Consider the following 20,922-nt stretch of genomic DNA (forward strand, 5'->3'; position numbering starts at 1 on the left):
GCATATCATATGATGTTAGTGGTGCATGACTGTGGTCTTACACAAAATCTGTCTCGTCTTTGAGCTGAACAACAGGCTGGAAGAGCAGAGCCCTGCGCCGCATTCCCAGCAAACATGCAGAGTCTTCAGTGTTCGCAAACACACGGCCTGAAAACACACCACACACACAAACATAAAATGCAGACAAACACAGCATAATGCCACCACTTTAAAGTGAACAATGGTAAATATTAATAATAGTATAAATAATAATAATTTTAAATCCATATTTACCTTCATCTGAGGCAACAGAGGAAAGCAAAACACAAAAAGCAAAAGAAAATGACTCAAAACTCTGCCATGAAAATCCCGACAGTCACAACTAAACACTTTAACAATATACTGCAATAAATATAATAATTAAGCCTTTATTTGTTCAAATGAATTTACAATACTTCACAATTAACCCTTAATAATGCATCAATAAGACCAAATAGGATACTCTTTACTTAAAGGGGGTGTTCATAAGACTGTTATGAAACATTTGTAATGATGAAAATGAATATTTTATCAATCGTTAAGTGTCATTCGCTCAGTTTTGTTATTTTAAATGCAAACATGACTTGTTTGTGATGTCTTCGTTATGACGCCATTACTAAGACTACATAACTTTCTATTTAAATCTATCATAAACATGATTGTCATGAGGCCATTATACAGTAACTGACATGGATTTTATAATGAGGATTGTAGCCATTCAGTTGATTTCCACTCTTGACAATCCAATGGGAATTTGAACACAGTCCGTGCATAAGTACTGTAGGTTTAGTTTGATGCACCTAACTTTCGCTGACCACATGATGGCGAATATTTTAAATAGTATTGTTAATTTTTTTTTTCTTGACCTCAACTACAGTGGCATAAATTTAATTTGTTAGGACAGTCATATGAACACCCCCTTCAAGTAAAGTGTTACCACCAGTTTATGTTTTATGTGTAGGGAACACATCATTCTGCTGCTGTCTCATTACCGTCTCTGTAAAACTCTTTGAGCTTCTTGGAGATCCATTGCATGGCTTTAGCTGCGATCTTCGTGCCAAAGTTCCTGTCAAACGGTGAAGGAGCGCCACCCTAAAACATCACAACAGGACAGATTAAAGTCGATGGTTGCAGGTTTTCAGCTTTCGTCAAAACATCTTTCTTCCTTATTATGACATTTCTGTAATGAGTTATTTACAGTGTTAAAGAATTGTGTTCTCTGTATTAGGAGAATTATACCAAATATGATGTTTACTAATATTAGCGGCCCAGTAATAAAGCAGAAAGTTTGGCAGACCAAGACCCCCTTCTTTTTATGTCTCTGGATTTGGCGAGGTTTGCCCTGTAATATACACTACCTGACAAAAGTCTTGTTGTTGATTCCAGTTGTCGGAGCAAAAAAATAATAACTTGACTTCAAGTTGATCATTTGGAAAAGTGGCAGAAGGACGATTTTTCTGTTGAACTGCATCCTAATAATCAAAAATACTGCAGAAGACCTACTGGAACCCACATAGACTCAAGATTTTCCCAGAAATCAGTCAAGTTTGGTGAAGGAAAAATCATGGTTTGGGGTTACATTCAGTATGGGGGCGTGCGAGAGATCTGCAGAGTGGATGGCAACATCAACAGCCTGAGGTATCAAGACATTTGAGCTGCACATTACATTACAAACCACAGGAGAGGGCAAATTCTTCAGCAGGATAGCGCTCCTTATACTTCAGCCTCCACATCAAAGCTCCTGAAAGCAAAGTCAAGGTGCTCCAGGATTGGCCAGCCCAGTCACCAGAAATGAACATTATTGAGCATGTCTGGGGTAAGATGGAGGAGGCATTGAACATAAATCTTGATAAACTCTGGGAGTCCTGCAAGAATGCTTTCTTTGCCAATACAGATGACTTTATAAATGCGTTATTTGAGTCATTGCAGAGATGTATGTATGCAGTCGTCCAAGCTCATGGGAGTCAGACACAATATTAATTCTTTTTCCACTGCACCATGACTTTATATTCTATACTGGACATTATTTCTGTTAAGTGACTTTAGTCAAAGTAAAGTCAGACCTTACTGTTCTAATGAAATCATTACAAATCAAGACATGATCATATTTTATTTGGTAAAATAAGCATAATCTAGAGGCCTTTGCCTTTAATATAAGCCAATTCTGATACCAAATTATAAACTAGAAGTCAAGTTATTATTTGTTGTTCCTAAAACCTGGATAGGCGACAAGACTTTTGTCAGGTAGCGCTTAGGAGGAAAAAGCCCCATCCAAAAGCTTAAAAAAGGACTTGAGTAAAAACAAAAGAAACAGAAACAAAAACCTAGGCAAAATATTCATTTTAATCGACTGAATTCAAATAATTAAAGTCAACGGTAAGTTATCCCATCGTTGCGAATAAGAGTTCTCATGCAAACCTTGGACGGACTGCTAAAAACAAATTGCAAGTTTATCCTTGTCAAAAATCTGCACGACCTGCTGGAGAACACCTCCAAATAACTGTGTTTGGTTGTATGGTGACGTTGAAGTTGTTCAGCCATAGTTGATTTAATCCTTTCACACATAAGATTTAAAAACTTCAGCTGTGCGAGTTATGTAACATTATCTAGCTATTTAGAACTCATCACAGAGTTCAGATAAAATGTTTCCACTGCTTTATTTGCAGCGTTATCAAAGGTTGTAGTTGATCACTCAGCATAGATCCGCCCAGAGAATAACAACAGGCATTTTCCACAAAGAATTGCAATAGAATAGAAAATCTTTCTCCTATAATACATAACACCTGAAGACTGAACATATTTGTTTGTATTCTCCTGTACATTCATCCTGCTGTTTTTGTAAAAGTAAAAAAAAAAACATTCTGAGCAAACATGGATGCTAGAAATACTAGATGAAAAAACTGTGATGGCATATTTTAAGAAAGTAATTTTTAAGGGGAACCGACTTTCTTCAGAAAAGTTCAGATGGTTTTTTCTTAGGCGGTATTTACTTTATAAAACATGCAAAAACAACAACAAAAAAACGACAAAATAATTCAAAATCAGGCCATGAAAGATGAAGATTGTTGCATCGCTGGCTCTGGTCTGTGTGTGTGTGTGCGTGTGTGTGTGTGTACCTGCTGCATGTGTCCCAGGACATTCTTCCTGCAGTCAAACACTCCTTTACCCTCTTCAGAGTACAGCTGATAGATGAAGTCAGTGGTGTAGTTCTCATTGCTGTTCTCATTCCTGCAAAACACACACACACACACACACACACATTACTGAGGGCATTCATGGTCTAACATACATACTCATCTCACTACAGATGTTGTCACAAACACGTTCAGGAGTGTATTGTGTTGAAATCATACCTGAGCACTAGTCCTCTCTGGATGCTGGTCTTCATCTTCTCTGTTAAATGCTCGACGTTAGACTGAAAAATAGAGCACTCATAAAAACACACACACTCTCTCTCTCTCTCTCTCTCTCTCTCTTTCTCTCTCTCTCTCTCTCTTTCTTTAAATAGTGTGCTCTGTTAAATATTCCTCTGTGTGTGTGCGGGATGAAGCAGAGGACAAGAGGGACACTGTAATGCCAGAGTCTGACAGAAGGGGGTGATCTTCACCTCTCACCCTCATCCATAAACAATAACTGCGGCTCATCCTGCAGCGCTGCTGAACTACTGCCTGAAGGCTCAATTCAACACACCTCTGACCTTCTGTATTACTAATATTAGTAATATTGCATTGGGGAACTGCAAACTCAATTACAACTACTATAAACTTTGAAATCCGTAAAACTTTTTTTTAAATCTCACTAGAGCTGATCCAAAACTAATATTGTGAAATAATATTTCAGTTTAAATTGTAACTTTTCAGGTGAAGCAAAGCCAGAAATCAATCAAGTATGCTGATTTAATGCTGAAGAAACATTTCTGATTATCAGTGTTGAATTACCAATATTGTTCATTATCAAATTATCACTGTTGTGTTTTGCTGCATATTATATTGATTTACAGTGCATCCGGAAAGTGCATTCATAGCGCTTCACTTTTTCCACATTTTTTTGTTACAGCCTTATTCCAAAATAAATGTATTTCCTCAAAATTCTACACACAATACCCCATAATGACAATGAAAAAATATTTTTTGATATTGTTGCAAATTTATTACAAATAAAAAAGCTGGAAAATCAAATGTACATCAGTATTCACAGCCTTCACCTGGGCCTTCACCTGTCGTCAATTCAGTTGATTGGACATGATTTGAAAAGGCATACACCTGTCTATATAAGGTCCAGGGTTGACAGTGCATGTCAAAACACAAAACAAGCATGAAGACAAATGAATTGTCTGTAAACCCCCAAGACAGGATTGTCTGGAGGCACAAGGCTGGGGAAGGTTACAGAAAAATTTCTGCTGCTCTGAAAGTTCCAATGAGCACAGTGGCCTCCAACATCCATAAGTGGAAGATGTTTGAACCACCAGGACTTTACCTAGAGCTGGCCGGCCATCTAAGCTGAGTAATCGGGGATAAAAGGCCTTAGTCACTGAGGTGATCAATAACCTTATGGTCACTCTGTCTGACCTCCAGCGTTCTCCTGTGGAGAGAGGAGAACCTTACAGAAGGACAACAATCTGTGCAGCAATCCACCAATCAGGCCTGCATGGTAGAGTGGCCAGACAGAAGCCACTCCCCACCTGGAATTTGCCAAAAGGCATCTGAAGAGCTCTTAGACCATAAGAAACAAAATTCTCTGATCTGATGAGACTAAAATTTAACTCTTTGGAGTGAATGCCTGGCATTACGTTTGGAGAAAGCCTGGCACCGCTCATCACCAGGCTAATAGCATCCCTACAGTGAAGCATGGTGGTGGCAGCATCATGCTGTGGGGATGTTTTTCAGCAGCAGGAACTGGAAGACTAGTCAGGATAGAGGGAAAGATGAATGCAGCAATGTACAGAGACATCCTGAATGAAAACCTGCTTCAGAGTACTCTTGACCTCAGACTGGGGCGACGGTTCATCTTCCAGCAAGACAATGACCCAAAGCACACCCGCCAAAATATTAATGGAGTGGCTTTACAACAACTCGGTGAATGTCCTTGAGTGGCCCAGCCAGAGCACAGACCTAAATCCTATTGAGCATCTCTAGAGAGATCTGAAAATGGCTGTACACTGTCACTTCCCATCCAACCTGAAAGAGTTTGAGAGGTTCTGCAAAGAGGAATGGGCAAAAATTCCCAAAGACAGGTCTTCAAAAAGACTTGAGGCTGTAATTGCTGCCAAAGGTGCATCAACAAACTATTGAGCAAAGGCTGTGAATACTTTTGTACATGTGATTTTTCAGGTTTCTTATTTTTAATAAATTTGCAACAATTAAAAAAAAACTTTATTCACATTGTCATTATGGGGTATTGTGTGTGGAATGTTGAGGAAATAAATGAATTTAATCCATTTTGGAATAAGGCTGTAACATAAAAAAGTGGAAAAAATGAAGCACTATGAATACTTTCCGCATACACTGTATATCAACACATATAAAATGTTAGTTAACATTTGTGACTTGAGTTTTAGTTTTGGTAATGGATAAATTAAGCTTGAAGTATCTCTATGTATCGTTATTTTATATGACATTAAACACGATCCTCACAGAATACAATTGACACAAGCAGGGTGCATATCTAAAACAGTCAAATCTAGGACACAAGCTAAATATATATAGACCCAGAGCTAAATTGAGCAGGACTCCTTCAGAAAAGCGGAAAGTGAAGTGTTTCTGACCTGCAGGTCTCGGATGTCAAACGGCTCCTCATAGATGTACGCAGCATCAGCTCCAGCTGCAAGACCACCTACGGTTGCCAGATATCCACAATAACCCCCCATGGTCTCGATGATGAACACGCGACGCTTCGTCCCGCTGGCCGACTGCTTTATACGGTCACACGTCTGACAGAACAACACATTATAATGGATTAAGCATGAAGAAATAAGAAATAAGAGACAGACATGCAGAGCTCAGATCAGCTGCAGTTTAAACACGCACACACACACATAAATGAAAAGAACAATTAGACACACCAGAACAATTAGACATATACAGAATATTAAACAAGTAAAACACAATTAGAGAAGCACAAACCAAAATTAACTGGCCAATTGTGAGAAAAAATTGTAAAAATAATTTAATAATATATGTAATTCATTCTAAAAGATTTGTATTTATTTATTAGTTAAAATGCACAAAAGCACACACATCAGTCTAAATGGGTGCTCAGGCGTTAAGTTTATTTATAAACTAATTTCGAGAGGATCACATGCTTATGATTGCTTGCAGCTGGTCCTGCATTATCCAATTTATGATTGACCAATCAGACGATACCTAAGCCACTATAAATACCCTAAGTTCCATATGACAGCCATCTTCATTTTGAAGAATCCTCTCTTTCACCCCTACTTCTCCTCCTCCTCCTTTCCTAGATGGGTGGCACGGTGGCCCAGTGGTTAGAACTGTTGCCACATAGCAAGAACGTCACTGGTTCTAGTCCTTACCAAGCCAGCCGACATTTCCATGCGGAGTTTACACGCTCCACCCGTGCTCACGTGGCTTTCCCCCGGGTTCCACAGGTTCCTCCCACCATCCAAAAACATGCAACTTAAGTTAATTGTCTAATCCAAATTGGCACCATAGACATGCTCCAAGTAAGTTATCTCTTAAGAGGAATCACTATCTGTTTGTTAGCTACTACAACAGGGGAGTTCTTGGGATCTGCCTGAGCTCAAACTCCCCTCTCGAAGATCTTCAGTCAAGTTTGGTATGCCAAATATGCTTTATAATCAATCATCAGGTAAGTGTGAACTCTTGAAAAACAGCAAAAAGTGCAAAAATATTTTCAAAAACACCAAAGCTCCAAAAATACCAATTTATTAAATTAAAAAGGCTAACACAAAGCTGATGAAGAGCCGCTGTGCTTGAAACGTTATATGCTTTGTGTTCGCCTTTTTGATAAATTAGTATTTTTGGAGCTTTGGTGTTGCCGCCTTTTTGAATATACATATTTATTATAAACAATATATGTATGTTTTTAAAAAATGTTTTAAATGATTTGAAACTATATGATTAATAAACAGTCACCTTGAAATTATTGTTATTTTTTTACATTTTATTTTTAATGATTTTTAAATTAGATTTGACATTTTCACAGGCTTTACTTGAAATATTTGTATTATTTACATCAAATATTTTGGAACGTTTTTAATTAGAACATTCTTTGATTCTTTAACACAAACACTTTGAATCTGAATGTTTCAAATAACTCAAAACACAGATAGAAGCTCATAATTGCAATGTTGTGACTATAAAAATACTTGTACACTGAAAAAATGATTCAATAATGATTCCTTGGATTTACTGTTTTTAAGGTAAGTGGTTGTAAACAATTTATTTGGACGGAATTTAAACAAACAAATTAAGTTGAACATTAGTAAATTTAATATGTTCATTTGTAACAATTTTTCAGAAATCTTTTTTTTCAGTGTTTAGTCATTAAGAAATATTGTCAAAGAAATGGGCATGTGTATTTTTAAATTTTGAATTTGTTTTTGCCCCTATGACTATAAATGCAAGAAATTATTTTTTACAAAATTAATTCAATTCAAACTAAATCTAGTAAAAACATATTTTATCATAAACGACTGTACATATTGGGACTGTGCACAAACGAAATAACTTTTAGTAATTAAAAAACTGCAGTCTAGAATTACTTTAGTGACTTTTTTATTCTACACAACTGCACCAATCTGCAGACATTTTTTGCTATTTCTGCGCAAATGTTTGTTTAAAAATAATTGCTGATTTATGTGGAATGATTTTGGGAGTATCATAACTAAAAACCAAAAGAAAATGAAATAAAAATAATACATTTTTAACTTTTACTTAAGGTTTAAAATGCAATTGATCCACTTATTTAGCAAGCAAAGCAAGTCTCTCATATAATATATCTACTTAAAGACAGAAAATGTTACTTTACAAATTGAACTAAAAATAAATCATATGAACATTTTCATATTAGTCCATAAAATTACTGAAATTAATTTAAAAACTAAATAAATGTAAATAAACCCAATTAATAAATAGAAGCAGATTCGTGCGCATTTCATGTTGCCCTACACAGTGCATCAATCACTGTAAGCACATATCCCTATGACAGTTTATTCATTCAGCAGTTTTACGGTCACAGAAGTGTGAAGTTTATTAGACTTAATTGTTGTAATTGTTCAATTATTAAATCCACTTTCCTCACAATTGGCATTGTGTTAATTTTGTGTTCATTTTGGACATATCACATGCAATCACAAGACATTTAACAGTAACACAGATCATGCATGTGGTTTCAGCTCAGTAAACGTGTGCTGATGTGCAGATCCTCATTCTGGATGAACAGTGTTTGCTGTGCTACTGGGAGAATACACAAGCATTTCAGATGGCCATATCTGTATTTAACTGATAAATATTAAGAAATAAAAAAAAATCATTTTAAAAACATTTTGTATTTATTCTAAATTTGTAAAGGTGCACTTAGTATTTTTATTTATTTTTATTTTTTTAACAGTCTCTTTTAAAATTAAATAAAAATTAAAAAAGTCTACATTGTCACAGAAACCCCATCACAAACATTTACACATGTACACTTTTTTTTTTTTTTTTTTTTACAAGATTCTTACATCATATTTAAGCCACAGTCACACTGCACTTTTCTACCCATAGACTTCCATTCATATACACGCAAATGCATCAGACCGGAAACGCAAGCTCGTGTGCAAGTTTCACAGTTCGCTGCGTTGGAAAGTTCATGCTTGGTGAACTCTGATTAGCGAAACCTCATCACTTGACTGTGTGAGACCAATCGAGGATCAAAACATGACCTCTCTGGACAAAAATTTATATGGACCAATCGCTCACTTTTTTAATGTCTAATCATCTTGTTTAATCCCGCCCCTTTTCGCAGTGCCGTACTACAGAATTTCCATTGCTCAAACTCTAGTGTAATCTCAGCTTTATATGTATGTATATGGAGCAAAATTGTGTATTTTTTTATTACACATTACGTGTGAGTGTGTCTGTGTATGTCTGTACACATTCATAATTTTATAATATATTAATTTAATAATTTTAGATTAAATCTATTTTTAATTCTCGAATTTTCTTCATATGTTTGAAATATTTAGATCTGGCATGGGCATTTAGATCCTGGAGATCCTGGAGGGCCTGTCCTGCACTGTTTTGCTCCAACACTAATCAAACACACCTGCCTGTAGCTTTCTAGTGATCCTAAAGACACGGATTAGTTTGTTTGATTAGTGCTGAAGCAAAACTCTGCACATACACCAGCCCTCAATGATCAAGTTTGCCCTTCCCTGATATAGATTGTATTTAGTTATTTTATGTATAAAACAACCTTTGGTCATAATAGCAAATAAGAAAATCAAGTTTATTTATATTTCTTAACTCTTCTGAAATTAAAATGACCATGTAAGGGAAGCTCTGGAGCACTCAACCACCATACAAGGTGCATAGACAAAATGCAAATATAGTACAAAACCTCCAGAAACACTTGTAATAAAGGAGAAAATGTTAATGAAAATAAATAAAGCCATTTATTTTATTTCATTAAAATGTTCTCTTTTATTACAAGTGTTGCTGAAGTTTTCCTTTTTTTTTTTTTTTTACTAAAAATGACAACAAACATGTCTGAAACCATGAAATTAATTAGTGGATTTGTGACAAAGCCCAAGACTCAGATTTAGCAGAAGTAACTTAGTGCACCTTTACAAACACAGCCTGATCAATGATTGTCCAATGCAAGCTGCTGTAAATCTCCATGTAAGTGCTGGCGAGGCTGAGGGTGGTGTCTTACCTCCACTATGGCATTGAGTGAGGTGTCAGCGCCGATGCTGAGGTCAGTGCCGGACACATTATTACTGATGGTGGCGGGCAGCATGCACAGGGGCACGCAGAACTCCTCATACCTGCTGCGGGCGTCCACCAGCTGCAGCAAACTCTCAAACGCCTGCAGCACGAGCATGGGTTAGGACTAGCGCTCACTTACTAGTGCACACTACATAGGCTGCTGGAGTAATTTCTCCTTTCCGTTTGAGTGGATGGGGAAATGTTAAAGGGATAGTTCACCCAATAATCAATATTCTGTCATCATTTACTCATCCTTCATTGGTTGGAATGTTGGAAACTTGTTCCCATGGACTTCCATAGTTTTTCCTCTTGGAAGTCAATGGTTACAGGTTTTCAGCTTTCTTTAAATATCTTCATTTATAAAAGAAAGAAACTCATAAAGGTTTGGAAGCACTTGAGGGGGAGTAAATAAGAGAGCATATTTCATTTTTGGGTGAACTATCCTTTTAAGACGCTGAGATCATACACGTGTTTGACCAGCAGGTGGAGCTCCAGCTTGTGATGTGGGCGTGGTGTTCACTAAGTGTGGTTTATTCATAAACTAATTTCGAGAGGATCACGTGCTTATAATCAACACGGCTGGCTCCTTGTTAGCTCCGTAATCAGCCCTATTAGATGATTACGGAAGCATTATAAATAACCTGAGTTTTCCACTCCAGTTATCTTCGTCTTGAAGCTCGCTTCCCGCTACAAAACGCTCCAGCATCGCACCATTTAACCTATCGATACGGAAGAACAAACAACAACAACAACAACAACAACAACAAACAACAACTCAAGCCAGAGCTCCACTCTCCCCGAGAATTCAGCCGCAGCCTCGCCAAAATCGAGCCTGAATTCCCGCAAAAACGCCGGTGCTGCCCACCAGCTCTTCCATCTCCACTTCAAACTGCCTCACGCAAACGCAGTCCACAACTCCACCTAAACTCTCTAGGCGTCGACGATCCAAAACATCGCAAAGTCTAGCTCACTGCTTCCTAGCGGTGCACTCTCGGTAACGTATAGTACGCTTTTAAGGGGAAGCATCGCGGAAACAACTAATCCCCATCAAAGACTAAACCTATTTACAAATCTTTTAAAAACAAGACTTGCGTGATTAGAAGATTCATAAGAACTCACCCTTCAAGCCCGTCCACAAATCCATAAGTAAATCACTGCAAAGATCACGACATTAATCCACGACATATTGATATGTCGATGGACCGCGCTGTTATCATCCAAACTAGTAGCTGGTGTGCCGCAGTGTCTTCACACAACACTGGTAAACAAACTTAGCCTCCGATCTTGATTGACGCCCCATCGAGCCAATAGCGAAGGAGCAGCGCCCTCATCCAATGCGCTTTTAAAACTCTATATGGTTCCGCCCTCTCAACAATTCATGAATGAACCCAGCCATAAAAGACTCGTGAATGAACTGAGACAGACATGCTTGCAAATTAAGTTAAGATTAAGAATTTTAGAAGTTAAGATTCCTAACATGTATTTAAACAAATTAAGTAAAGCCATAACTAACATTCCATTCATACAGTTTCAACTAAGTAGTGAATTAAGCGTTGATGTTGGGATTTGATATAATAAATAAATAAATTGACAAATAATAATAATAATAATAATAATAAATGAATTAATTAATAAATAATAATAATAATAAATAAATAAAATAAATAAAAAACCTCTGCCAGATCTGATAGCATTTAACTTCTGTAAAGACTACTACCCAACCAGTGAGAATTTAACACAAAAGTCCAATCGTAATACGTCAATGACCCATACTTGCATATACAGTGCCATATGTAACTTTATAATGGCACGCCGGCTGGAGGTGAAAATGGTAAAGAAACTAACTTTCGCTTGACTGCATGAATAGGACATTTAAATAAATCTTCAAGAAGAATTTCTAGGACCACCAGACAAGCTACACCCCATATCCCCAGCTCTGCATCCACCTGCTATCCTGTGGGGGAACAAATGCCCACCTCGATCATCCTCGCGGACTGCGACAACGAAGCTCACAATTGTCCATGCTCTTATTAAGATGCCTTGCATTAGATATCAGCTAAAACAATTTTGTCATGTTTGCTATACATGTATCATGTTGTAAATTAAATTTCTGATTTTTTCTTGTTTCTCATTCCAGCCATTAGGACAGCCGGCCCAGAAGCTGACCTTCATCCAACCTATTACACTCCACATCCATTCCAAATGGAATCACAATCTACACAAGGATGCATTTCCAATCATACAGCCCACATCCATAATGCCATATTCACACTAGTCTTCGGGTTTTGAGATTCTCTGAATTACCATCAGTCGCAATCCCACAATCCACCTCACCATGTCTGATCTGACTGGAGGAACACTATCTCTCTCCATTAAGCAAGCAAACCGATTATTTCGGCAAAGCATGTCCTATATACATTTTCCACATCCCTTCCCCCACTCACACAATTCAAATGTTTTAAGTGTAAGCACAACTTAAACTATCCCATACACCCATACATTTTCACTCACCACAGTTCCAACTTATTTAGGGGTTGCCTAAATTTTTCTAATACTGCAGCAGGGATGCTCTAAGCAAGCTCTATACACTTACAAGTCCAATAACACTCGTCACACTGCCCTGCACTAATACAGCAGTAAATGCTTCTGCAGGAGCACACATTGTCTCCATACTGATCCTCTGCAGCAGCAGAACCGCTCCACTGTGCCATACTAACCCATTGCACCTGTAGCTAAGCCCTTATTCACTTCCTCTCTACATATCACTACTAACAGTATTTAATATTCTTGCGAGAGCATTCAAAACTCTCCAATACCGATCACTACTGCACCTATCCAATAGCAGTAGCGCTTCGCTGAGCTACACTCACCATAGCATCACAACAACCGCAGTGACACTCTACCTGAGCCCCTACTTACTTTCGCCTCCACACATCCCTTCTGATATTTAATATTTTTGTGGGAGCACCTATAATGCTCCAATACTGACTACCATCGTACCTGCAACAGCAGAGATGCTCAGCAAGCCTTATTCTCCCATTGCACCACTGTCACAGCGCAGCTCCTTTCCTTCCCACTCCCCAACACTGCACAGCAGTTATACATTTTCGGGAAAGCGTACCCGCCTCCCGACATTGACTTCCACCTCTGCAACAGCAGAGAAGCTGCAGAGCTTCTTTCCCCCCCCCCGCTTCACTGTCGCAGCAGTGACGCTCTTCCTGAGCTCACATACACTTCCATTCAACATACCACTATTGACACTTCACAACAGTTTAAACGCCTCCATAAAAGCGTTTACTCGTTATTATCGTCTAGCTCAATTACACGTAACAGCCTCAGCGTGATGCATGTATACATTTGGAGAGGATATCAATTCATCCTCACAGCTCGCACTCACGACATCCACTATCTTGAATACAAGGACAGAAATTTAATTCTGCCTGTTCCCCAACCCCCCACCCCCCCCCCCCTTTCAGCACTCCCAGTTCAGCAAATAATCTCCCCCTATCTCTCCCCCAAGAGTGCCTGAACCCCGACCCCAACAGGAGCAAAACTTTTTTCCCCAAGGCTACCAGTATAAAATCTTTTCAGTCTTCACTTCCTTCCTGCGTCGAGTTTCTCCGCACCTCCTTCTTCTCCTTTCTAGCGTTGAGTTCCTCCGCACCTCCTTTCCTTCCTTCAAGCGTCGAATGCTTCCGCTCTTTCCTCCATCCCCTCCCACTCTCCCCCCACCACCTCAACATCTTTTACTCCCTACCCCCTTTCCAGCGTCGAGTTTCTCCGCTACTTTTCTCTTTTCAGCGTCGAGTTGCTCCGCTACTATCTCTTCCTTCTAGCGTTGTTCTTCCGCTACTCTCATCTCTTCAGCCTAAGTATCACCATTCAAGGCCTGACTCCCCCGGAGTCAATCAATTACCCCAACCCCCCCCCCCCCCCCCCTCCACAATCGACAACTTTCTTGTTTTCTAGCGTTGAGTTCCTCCGCATCTCCTATTCTATGTTCTAAAGCGTTGAGTTCCTCCGCATCTCCTTTCCTTCCTTCAAGCGTCGAATGCTTCCGCTCTTTCCTCCATCCCCTCCCACTCTCCCCCCACCTCCTCAATATCTTTTACTCCCTACCCCCTTTCCAGCGTCGAGTTTCTCCGCTTCTTTTCTTTTTCAGCGTCGAGTTGCTCCGCTACTATCACTTCCTTCTAGCGTTGTGTATTCCGCTACTCTTACCTTTCCAGTCTAAGCTTAAACTCCCCCGGAGTCCTGCCCAGCCCACCTCCTATAGGAGTCTCCACCACCCCCTCCCTCATTTAGACTCCTGTAGGAGCCTAATCTTTCAGCTCTAACTCCCACGGAGTTACCCCAAGAGCTAAGACTCCCACGGAGTCCCCCCTCCCCTCTCTCTCTCGCCCCGGCCAAATACGCATCTTTCCTACCTTCTAGCGTTGAGTTCCTCCGCATCTCCTGTCCTATATTCCCTAGCGTTGAGTTCCTCCGCATCTCTTTCTCTTCCTTCCAGCGTCGAATGCTTCCGCTCTTTCCTCTCCCCCCTCTTACAACTTCTCTCCTCTCCCCACCCTTAACTCCCAATCCCCCTTTTCAGCGTTGAGTTTCTCCGCTACTTTCTTTCTTCAGCGTTGAGTTTCTCCGCTACTTTACTATTTTCAGCATTGAGTTCCTCCGCTACTCTTTCTATATTTCAAAAACATCACTCACCAATCTGACTCCCAAGGAGTCTTCCCACGTTCTGACTCCCCCGGAGTCCTGCTCAGCCCACCACCTACAGGAGTCTCCACCTCTCCCTCCCTTCCCAGACTCCTGTAGTAGTCCAATCCTACAGCTCTAACTCCCACGGAGTTGACCCAGAGCTCTGATTCCCATAGGTTTCTTTTCTTTACCTTTCCAGCGTCGAGTTCCGCCGCATCTCATGCTCTCTTCTTCCCAGCGTTGAGTTCCTCCGCATCCTCTTTACTTCCTTCCAGCGTCGAATGCTTCCGCTCTTCTCTCCACCCCCTCTACAACCCCTCTCCCCTACCCACTACATTCCCCTTTCCCAGCGTTGAGTTCCTCCGCTACTTTTCTTCTTTCAGCGTTGAGTTACTCCGCTACTTTCCTATTTCTAGCACCAAATCCCTCTGCTACTCTCCTTTCTTCCGTTAGGCTCCCCAACCCTGCCTCCCCGAACCCAACTCCAACAGAGTCCCCAGCCTCTCCTAAGAATCAGTTTCAACTTTTCTCCTGCAGTAACCTATCTCACTTCAATTTACATTCAGCAGCCGGATATGGCACTGACCTCTCGCCTTTGGGGGGCACTTCAATACGCGGCTGCTGTCCCGAGATGAAAACCTTTGCCTTTTGGGGAGTTCTCGAGACCTACCTGACCTCGAATTCCCCTCTCGCCCTTCTAACGGGAGGGAGCCCCGGGCTCGAGGATATTACGAGCTCAGGGCTCTCTCCCGGGACAGCATGCCAAATACGCTTTATTGATTATCAGCTAAGTGTGAACTCTTGAAGTGTGGTTTATTCATAAACTAATTTCGAGAGGATCACGTGCTTATAATCAACACGGCTGGCTCCTTGTTAGCTCCGTAATCAGCCCTATTAGATGATTACGGAAGCATTATAAATAACCTGAGTTTTCCACTCCAGTTATCTTCGTCTTGAAGCTCCCCCCCTTCCACCCCTACATCCTCCCACTTTTTCTGATCGGGCGACACGGTGGCCCAGTGGCTAGCACTGTTGCCTCACAGCAAGAACACCGCTAGTCCAACCCATCGGGCTGGTTGGTGTTTCTGTGTGGAGTTTGCATGTTCTCCCCGTGTTCGCGTGGGTTTTCCCCGGGTTCTCCGGTTTCCTCCCACCGTCCAAAAACATAAACCATAGCAATCGACTAAAACAAATTATCACTCAATACAACCTGAGTTTGCACTTCTCACGGTGACAAGCAGGGGAGTTCTCGAGACCTACCTGACCTCGAATTCCCCTCTCGCCCTTCTAACGGGAGGGAGCCCCGGGCTCGAGGATATTACGAGCTCAGGGCTCTCTCCCGGGACAGCATGCCAAATACGCTTTATTGATTATCAGCTAAGTGTGAACTCTTGAAACGCTGACTTTTGAAATGCCACAGAATGACCTGAAACGTGAGCAGCTGAACCACAACTGCACAACCAGACTAAACGCAGCACAACCAAACCCTCGACAGCACAGAAGAGCACATGCATGAAGACAGACACACACTGGACGTCAGGCCGGGCCCAAAACAGCATGCAGTTAGTTGCATTACACATTTGATTGTTTACATTTGTTGCATTAAATTACAATTATTATGCAACAAACAAGTTGAATTGATACAACTTCAGGTCACCATGAAATCAGATTTCACTCTTTTAGTTGTTGTGCTGTCTTGCAGTATTTATGTTTGTTGGATTCCAATTATTTGGTAAAGGTATATATACTTTATATAAACGAAATAGGAAACTTTAAGATGTTTCTGCAGCATATGGATTATAATCAAGCATAATCCATGTGTATTTGATTGTGCTTGAGGTGGACCAGGCCTGCTATGTAAGCACACACACACAGAAGGTGTAAGCACACACACACAGAAGGTGCAAGCACACACACACACACACACATAGTGATGCAGACGACAGGTTGTGCTGTGACCACATGCGTTTATCTCCAGACACACTGATTCAGTCATACTGTGCTGACGGTCAACCTCACAAACATGACAGTTCTCGATGCAGCTCTACTTCCTCAAACTACATTATAAGCAGTGTGTAAAGTAAACTTACATGCACTTTAGATAAGTAACTAAATGTGCAAGGGAATTAAGGGAATAAAGGAAAAACTCACTAGAAATTATTGCGTTCAACTTCAATTATACAATAATAATAGTAGTTTTAGTTTTAAGTAATTTGAGTAATATTTTAATAGTAATATTAATAATAATATTTGACTAACATAACATTAACTGTTTATTTAAATGATATAAATGATTCAATTGACAATTTAAGATATATTTATTAAGGTAATATAGAAACTTCTACATAATGTTTAGGTAAAATACATGCATTATGACAATAACATCAAGGGCAAGAAACTTTAATTAAATTGCACTTTAATTGTGTACATAAAAAATTGTTTCACTGATATGAGCTTTTCCATTCATTCATTCATTTTCTTTGTGGCTTAGTTCAGGGGTGGCCAACCCTGTTCCTGGAGAGCCACCTTCCAGCAGATTTCAGTTGCTACCCATATCAAACACACCTGAATCAATTACTTCACACCACGTGATAATTACAGGCAGGTGTGTTTGATATGGGTTGCAACTGCAATCTGCAGGAAGGTTAGTCCCTGGCTTAGTCCCTTTATTAATCCGGGGTCACCACAGTGGAAGGAACCGCCAACTTTTCCAGCTTATGTTTTACGCAACGTCCTTCCATCCGCAGCCCATCTCTGGGGAAGATATGAGCTTTTTCATAAGAGTTTATATCTTACAGTTTTAATTTAATTTTACAATATCTGCAACAAGAAACATAATACATTTACATTTAACAATTTTGAGTTTATCTTACAATTTTGATATTTAACTTTACATTTTAAAAATGGTTGTAAATGTAAAGTACAGAGTGAAATCATCCTAATTTCCAAAGCTTATTTTGGATTAGGTTTTACAAGAAAATTCTATTGAATTCTTTCAACGTTAAAACTAGACATTTATTCAATATTATTTGCAGACAGTTTGTAAGCATTTGTAAAATTGGATTATCAAAGAAACTTTTAACATTACTGTGTCCTTAAAAAAATAAAAAATAAAATAAAGCAACATAAAATAAATTACTGGGTCTAAAATCTATCCGCATAGAAATCTGATACATGGAAATATTGCAAAATTGGCTGCTTGCTTCTATATTTTTCAATCACTTGAATAAGTACATATATATTACATATGATTATACACTCACCGGCCACTTTATAAGGTACTCCTTACTAGTACCAGGTTGGACCCACTTTTTTCAAAACTGCCTTAATCCTTTCTTCTTGTCTTCTTTTGGTGAGCCTGTGCAAATTCTAGCCACATTAAAAGTCACTTAAATCACTTTTCTTCCCCATTCTGTTGCTCGGTTTGAACTGCAGCATGTCTACATGCCTAAATGCATTGAGGTGGTCCCATGTGATTGGCTGATTAGGAACTTGCGTTAACAAGTAGTTGGACAGGTGTACCTAATAAAGTGGCCAGTGAGGGTTAAAGCTATATAAACACATATATAACATTATTGCTAATATATTTGAATATATGTGTACATAATTGATATTCCGAAGGTTAGAAAAAATATATACATATAAGGGCCATTACTTGCAGTATTTCAAAATATATGTTGCATATTTTTTTACATGCAAAATCCAAATATGAACTTGTATGTCATATACTGTATATAATTGGCATATGTATCAGATGTCTGTATGTGTAAATGGCTGTAACCTTAACATATAAGCATATGTCTGGTCTCTACCACACCTCTACACTTCTAACTGTGCATCTAAAAACACACGAGAGTCTCTAACCTGAGTCTCACACTGCCAGCATTCAGTGTGTGTGTGCTTCTCCATTAGAGAGGCTGACCGTCATCAGCTCTGACCTTTCAGTGTATCTCCAGTGCTCTTGACAAACAGATATCCATGCCCACACATACATAAAAACCCCTCACACACACACTCTCGGGATTGAGTGTGTGTGCGGTCTTACGTCTGTGATGGCGTTGATGGCCGTGTCTGCCCCGATGCTCAGGTCTGAGCCGGGGATATTGTTGGACACAGTGGCCGGGACCATCACCATCGGCACACAGAGCTCTGCGTGTTTGGAGCGAGCTGCTTGGAGCTCCATCAGACCCAAATATGCCTGCGGTCAGAGTAAGGACTTATGGGTCACTGAGCAGGATTATGGGTAATGGGCAGAGAGCCGTGCCCACTGTGATAATGAGGGAAAGAGGAACTGGAAGAGGTTATGTAGACTGTGAAATGGCAGAAGAAACCTGTATCTCTTTTAGTAGTGCACAGAACAAAATAAGTCATTATTGAGTGTCTCAGTTCTAGATGGCAACCCTTTTGTAGAATTGATGAACATTAAAAGTATATACAGTTGAATAGAGAATTAGTAGCCCTGCTGAATTATTAGCCCCTCTGTATATTTTTCCCAATTTCTGTTTGTTATTTCTATTCTATTCTTCACACTTCTAAACATAATAGTTATATAGTCATAATGATTCATTTCTAATAACTGATTTCTTTTTTCTTTGCCATAAGACAGTGCATAATACGTTAGTAGATACTTCCAAGGTACTAGTATTCAGCTTAAAGTGACATTTAAAGGCTTAAACTAGGTTAATTAGGCAACTTAGGGTAATTAGACTAATAATATTGATCTTAAAATGGGCAATGGTTTTTATTCTAGCTGAAATAAAACAAGTAAGACTTTCTCCAGAAGAAACAATATTATAGGAAATACTGTTAAAAATTCCTTGCTCTGTTAAACATCATTTGGGAAATGTTTCGCAGGAAGGCGAATAACTTTGACTTTAACTGTAGATTAGACAAAACGTCACCTTAGAATTATAAGATTCTAGCTGCAATCTGATCTTTTAAGTTTTTGCATTCCATAGCAAACAGTATGTGCCTAACATAAACCCTAAACCTAACCCTTTTAAAATAAAAAAAGTCCTAAAATGTTAAAAACGTATTTAAAAAAACATCCTATAATGTAAATAAGTTGTCATTTAATAAGAATATGTCAATAACTCAATTTTGACAAAAATGTCAGATAGAACCTTATAATTCTAAGGTGACTAAATATATTGTTGCTGCATTATTTATTATTATTTATTTATTTTTCTTTCAAAGTTTATATTATTATTATTATCATTATTGAGTCTAGATATTATTCTTGTTTTTTTTTGTTTTTTTTTTTGCTAAACTGTAATCCAAATTGACAAAGGTTTAAATGTTCAATGTTTAAAATAAAAAGTGTGTAATTTAAACTAGGGCTGTGCGATTAATAGAAATTGTTTCGAAATCACGATTTGGACGTGTGCAATTTCTAAATCGCCTTAAAGCACGATTTTCCCTCTGTATACTATTTGAACCAATCATAATGCAGCGCGCCTAAACAAAGCATGAGAACAGGAAACTGAATAGGCTGCATAAACAGATGAAGATGAAGTTCATCTAAAAAGGACTTGCCTTGGTGCCAAAAAAAAGTCAACAATTGTGGTGTGGGATTACTTTGGAAACAGGAAGGCTGATGTATTGCAGAACCAGGTAATTTGTAAGTCCTTTATACATTGCGTCTCAGGCAGTACTCACACTAGGTACAGTTGCCTCGGCACGCTTACGTCATCGCTGCTGCGCTGTTCAGTGAGAAGCGCTCTCTCACTCAGCAGGACAGTGGAGATTTCTGTAGTTATATCGTTTGAGTCGTTTGTTATGCAGTGACATGCAGTCAAATATTTCGCCAAACAGTCCTTAGGGATGCGGGGACACGCAGTCAGATATTTCGCCGAACAGATTTGCCACTTTGGGCGCTCATAAACAATCATAAAGCTCTCGAGCTGCAGGATTGAGGAGGTCTGCTGTAGGCGAGCTGTGAGAAGTTCTCGTCTTTAATAAACAACGGCAGTTTGCGTTTACTGAACAGTAAGAATGAATAATAAATCCATATGAAACAGTCCCTTAAAAGTCACGTCTCACTTTCAGTTTCGGGCCAAAGCCCAAGTGAACCGCGCTCAGGCACACCTCTTCCAACCGGGCCAGGGCCAGCCAAGTGAACTGTGCTTGAGCCCGATTCAGCACACTCACACTTCTCAAACGATCCAGGAAACGGGCCTGGGCACGGTACGGATGGCATAGTGTGAGTAGGCCCTTAGGGTGCTTTAACACCTGTAAATCGATTCATTTGTTCCGA

The 20,922-nt window shown here is 39.4% G+C and overlaps 1 protein-coding gene across 14 annotated transcripts in view; it reads right to left on the reverse strand.

Moving 5' to 3' along the window:
• Nucleotides 1-20,922, reverse strand: part of pfkpb (phosphofructokinase, platelet b) — a 60,855-nt gene that overhangs the window by 4,981 nt on the left and 34,952 nt on the right. For 4 of the 14 annotated variants that reach the window (XR_015478979.1, XM_087241441.1, XM_087241443.1 and 1 more), the window contains 6 exons: nt 9,916-10,068; nt 5,783-5,947; nt 3,372-3,433; nt 3,135-3,246; nt 1,011-1,110; nt 42-147 (listed from right to left, as the gene is read on the reverse strand). Coding sequence is in view for 8 of the 14 variants with exons in the window: in XM_087241441.1 (XP_087097567.1) it covers nt 42-147; nt 1,011-1,110; nt 3,135-3,246; nt 3,372-3,433; nt 5,783-5,947; nt 9,916-10,068 (698 nt within the window). In the remaining 6 variants the exon portion in view is untranslated. Of the gene's footprint in view, nt 1-41; nt 148-1,010; nt 1,111-3,134; nt 3,247-3,371; nt 4,217-5,398; nt 5,948-9,915; nt 10,069-17,150; nt 17,175-17,754; nt 18,865-20,922 lie in introns of those variants that run through there. The other 10 variants (XR_015478978.1, XM_087241440.1, XM_087241442.1 and 7 more) reach the window with 7 other exon arrangements.

This window comes from Danio rerio, chromosome 2 (genome assembly GCF_052040795.2).
Source record: "Danio rerio strain M-AB ecotype USA chromosome 2, GRCz13ab, whole genome shotgun sequence".
Classification (NCBI taxonomy): Eukaryota; Metazoa; Chordata; class Actinopteri; order Cypriniformes; family Danionidae; genus Danio; species Danio rerio.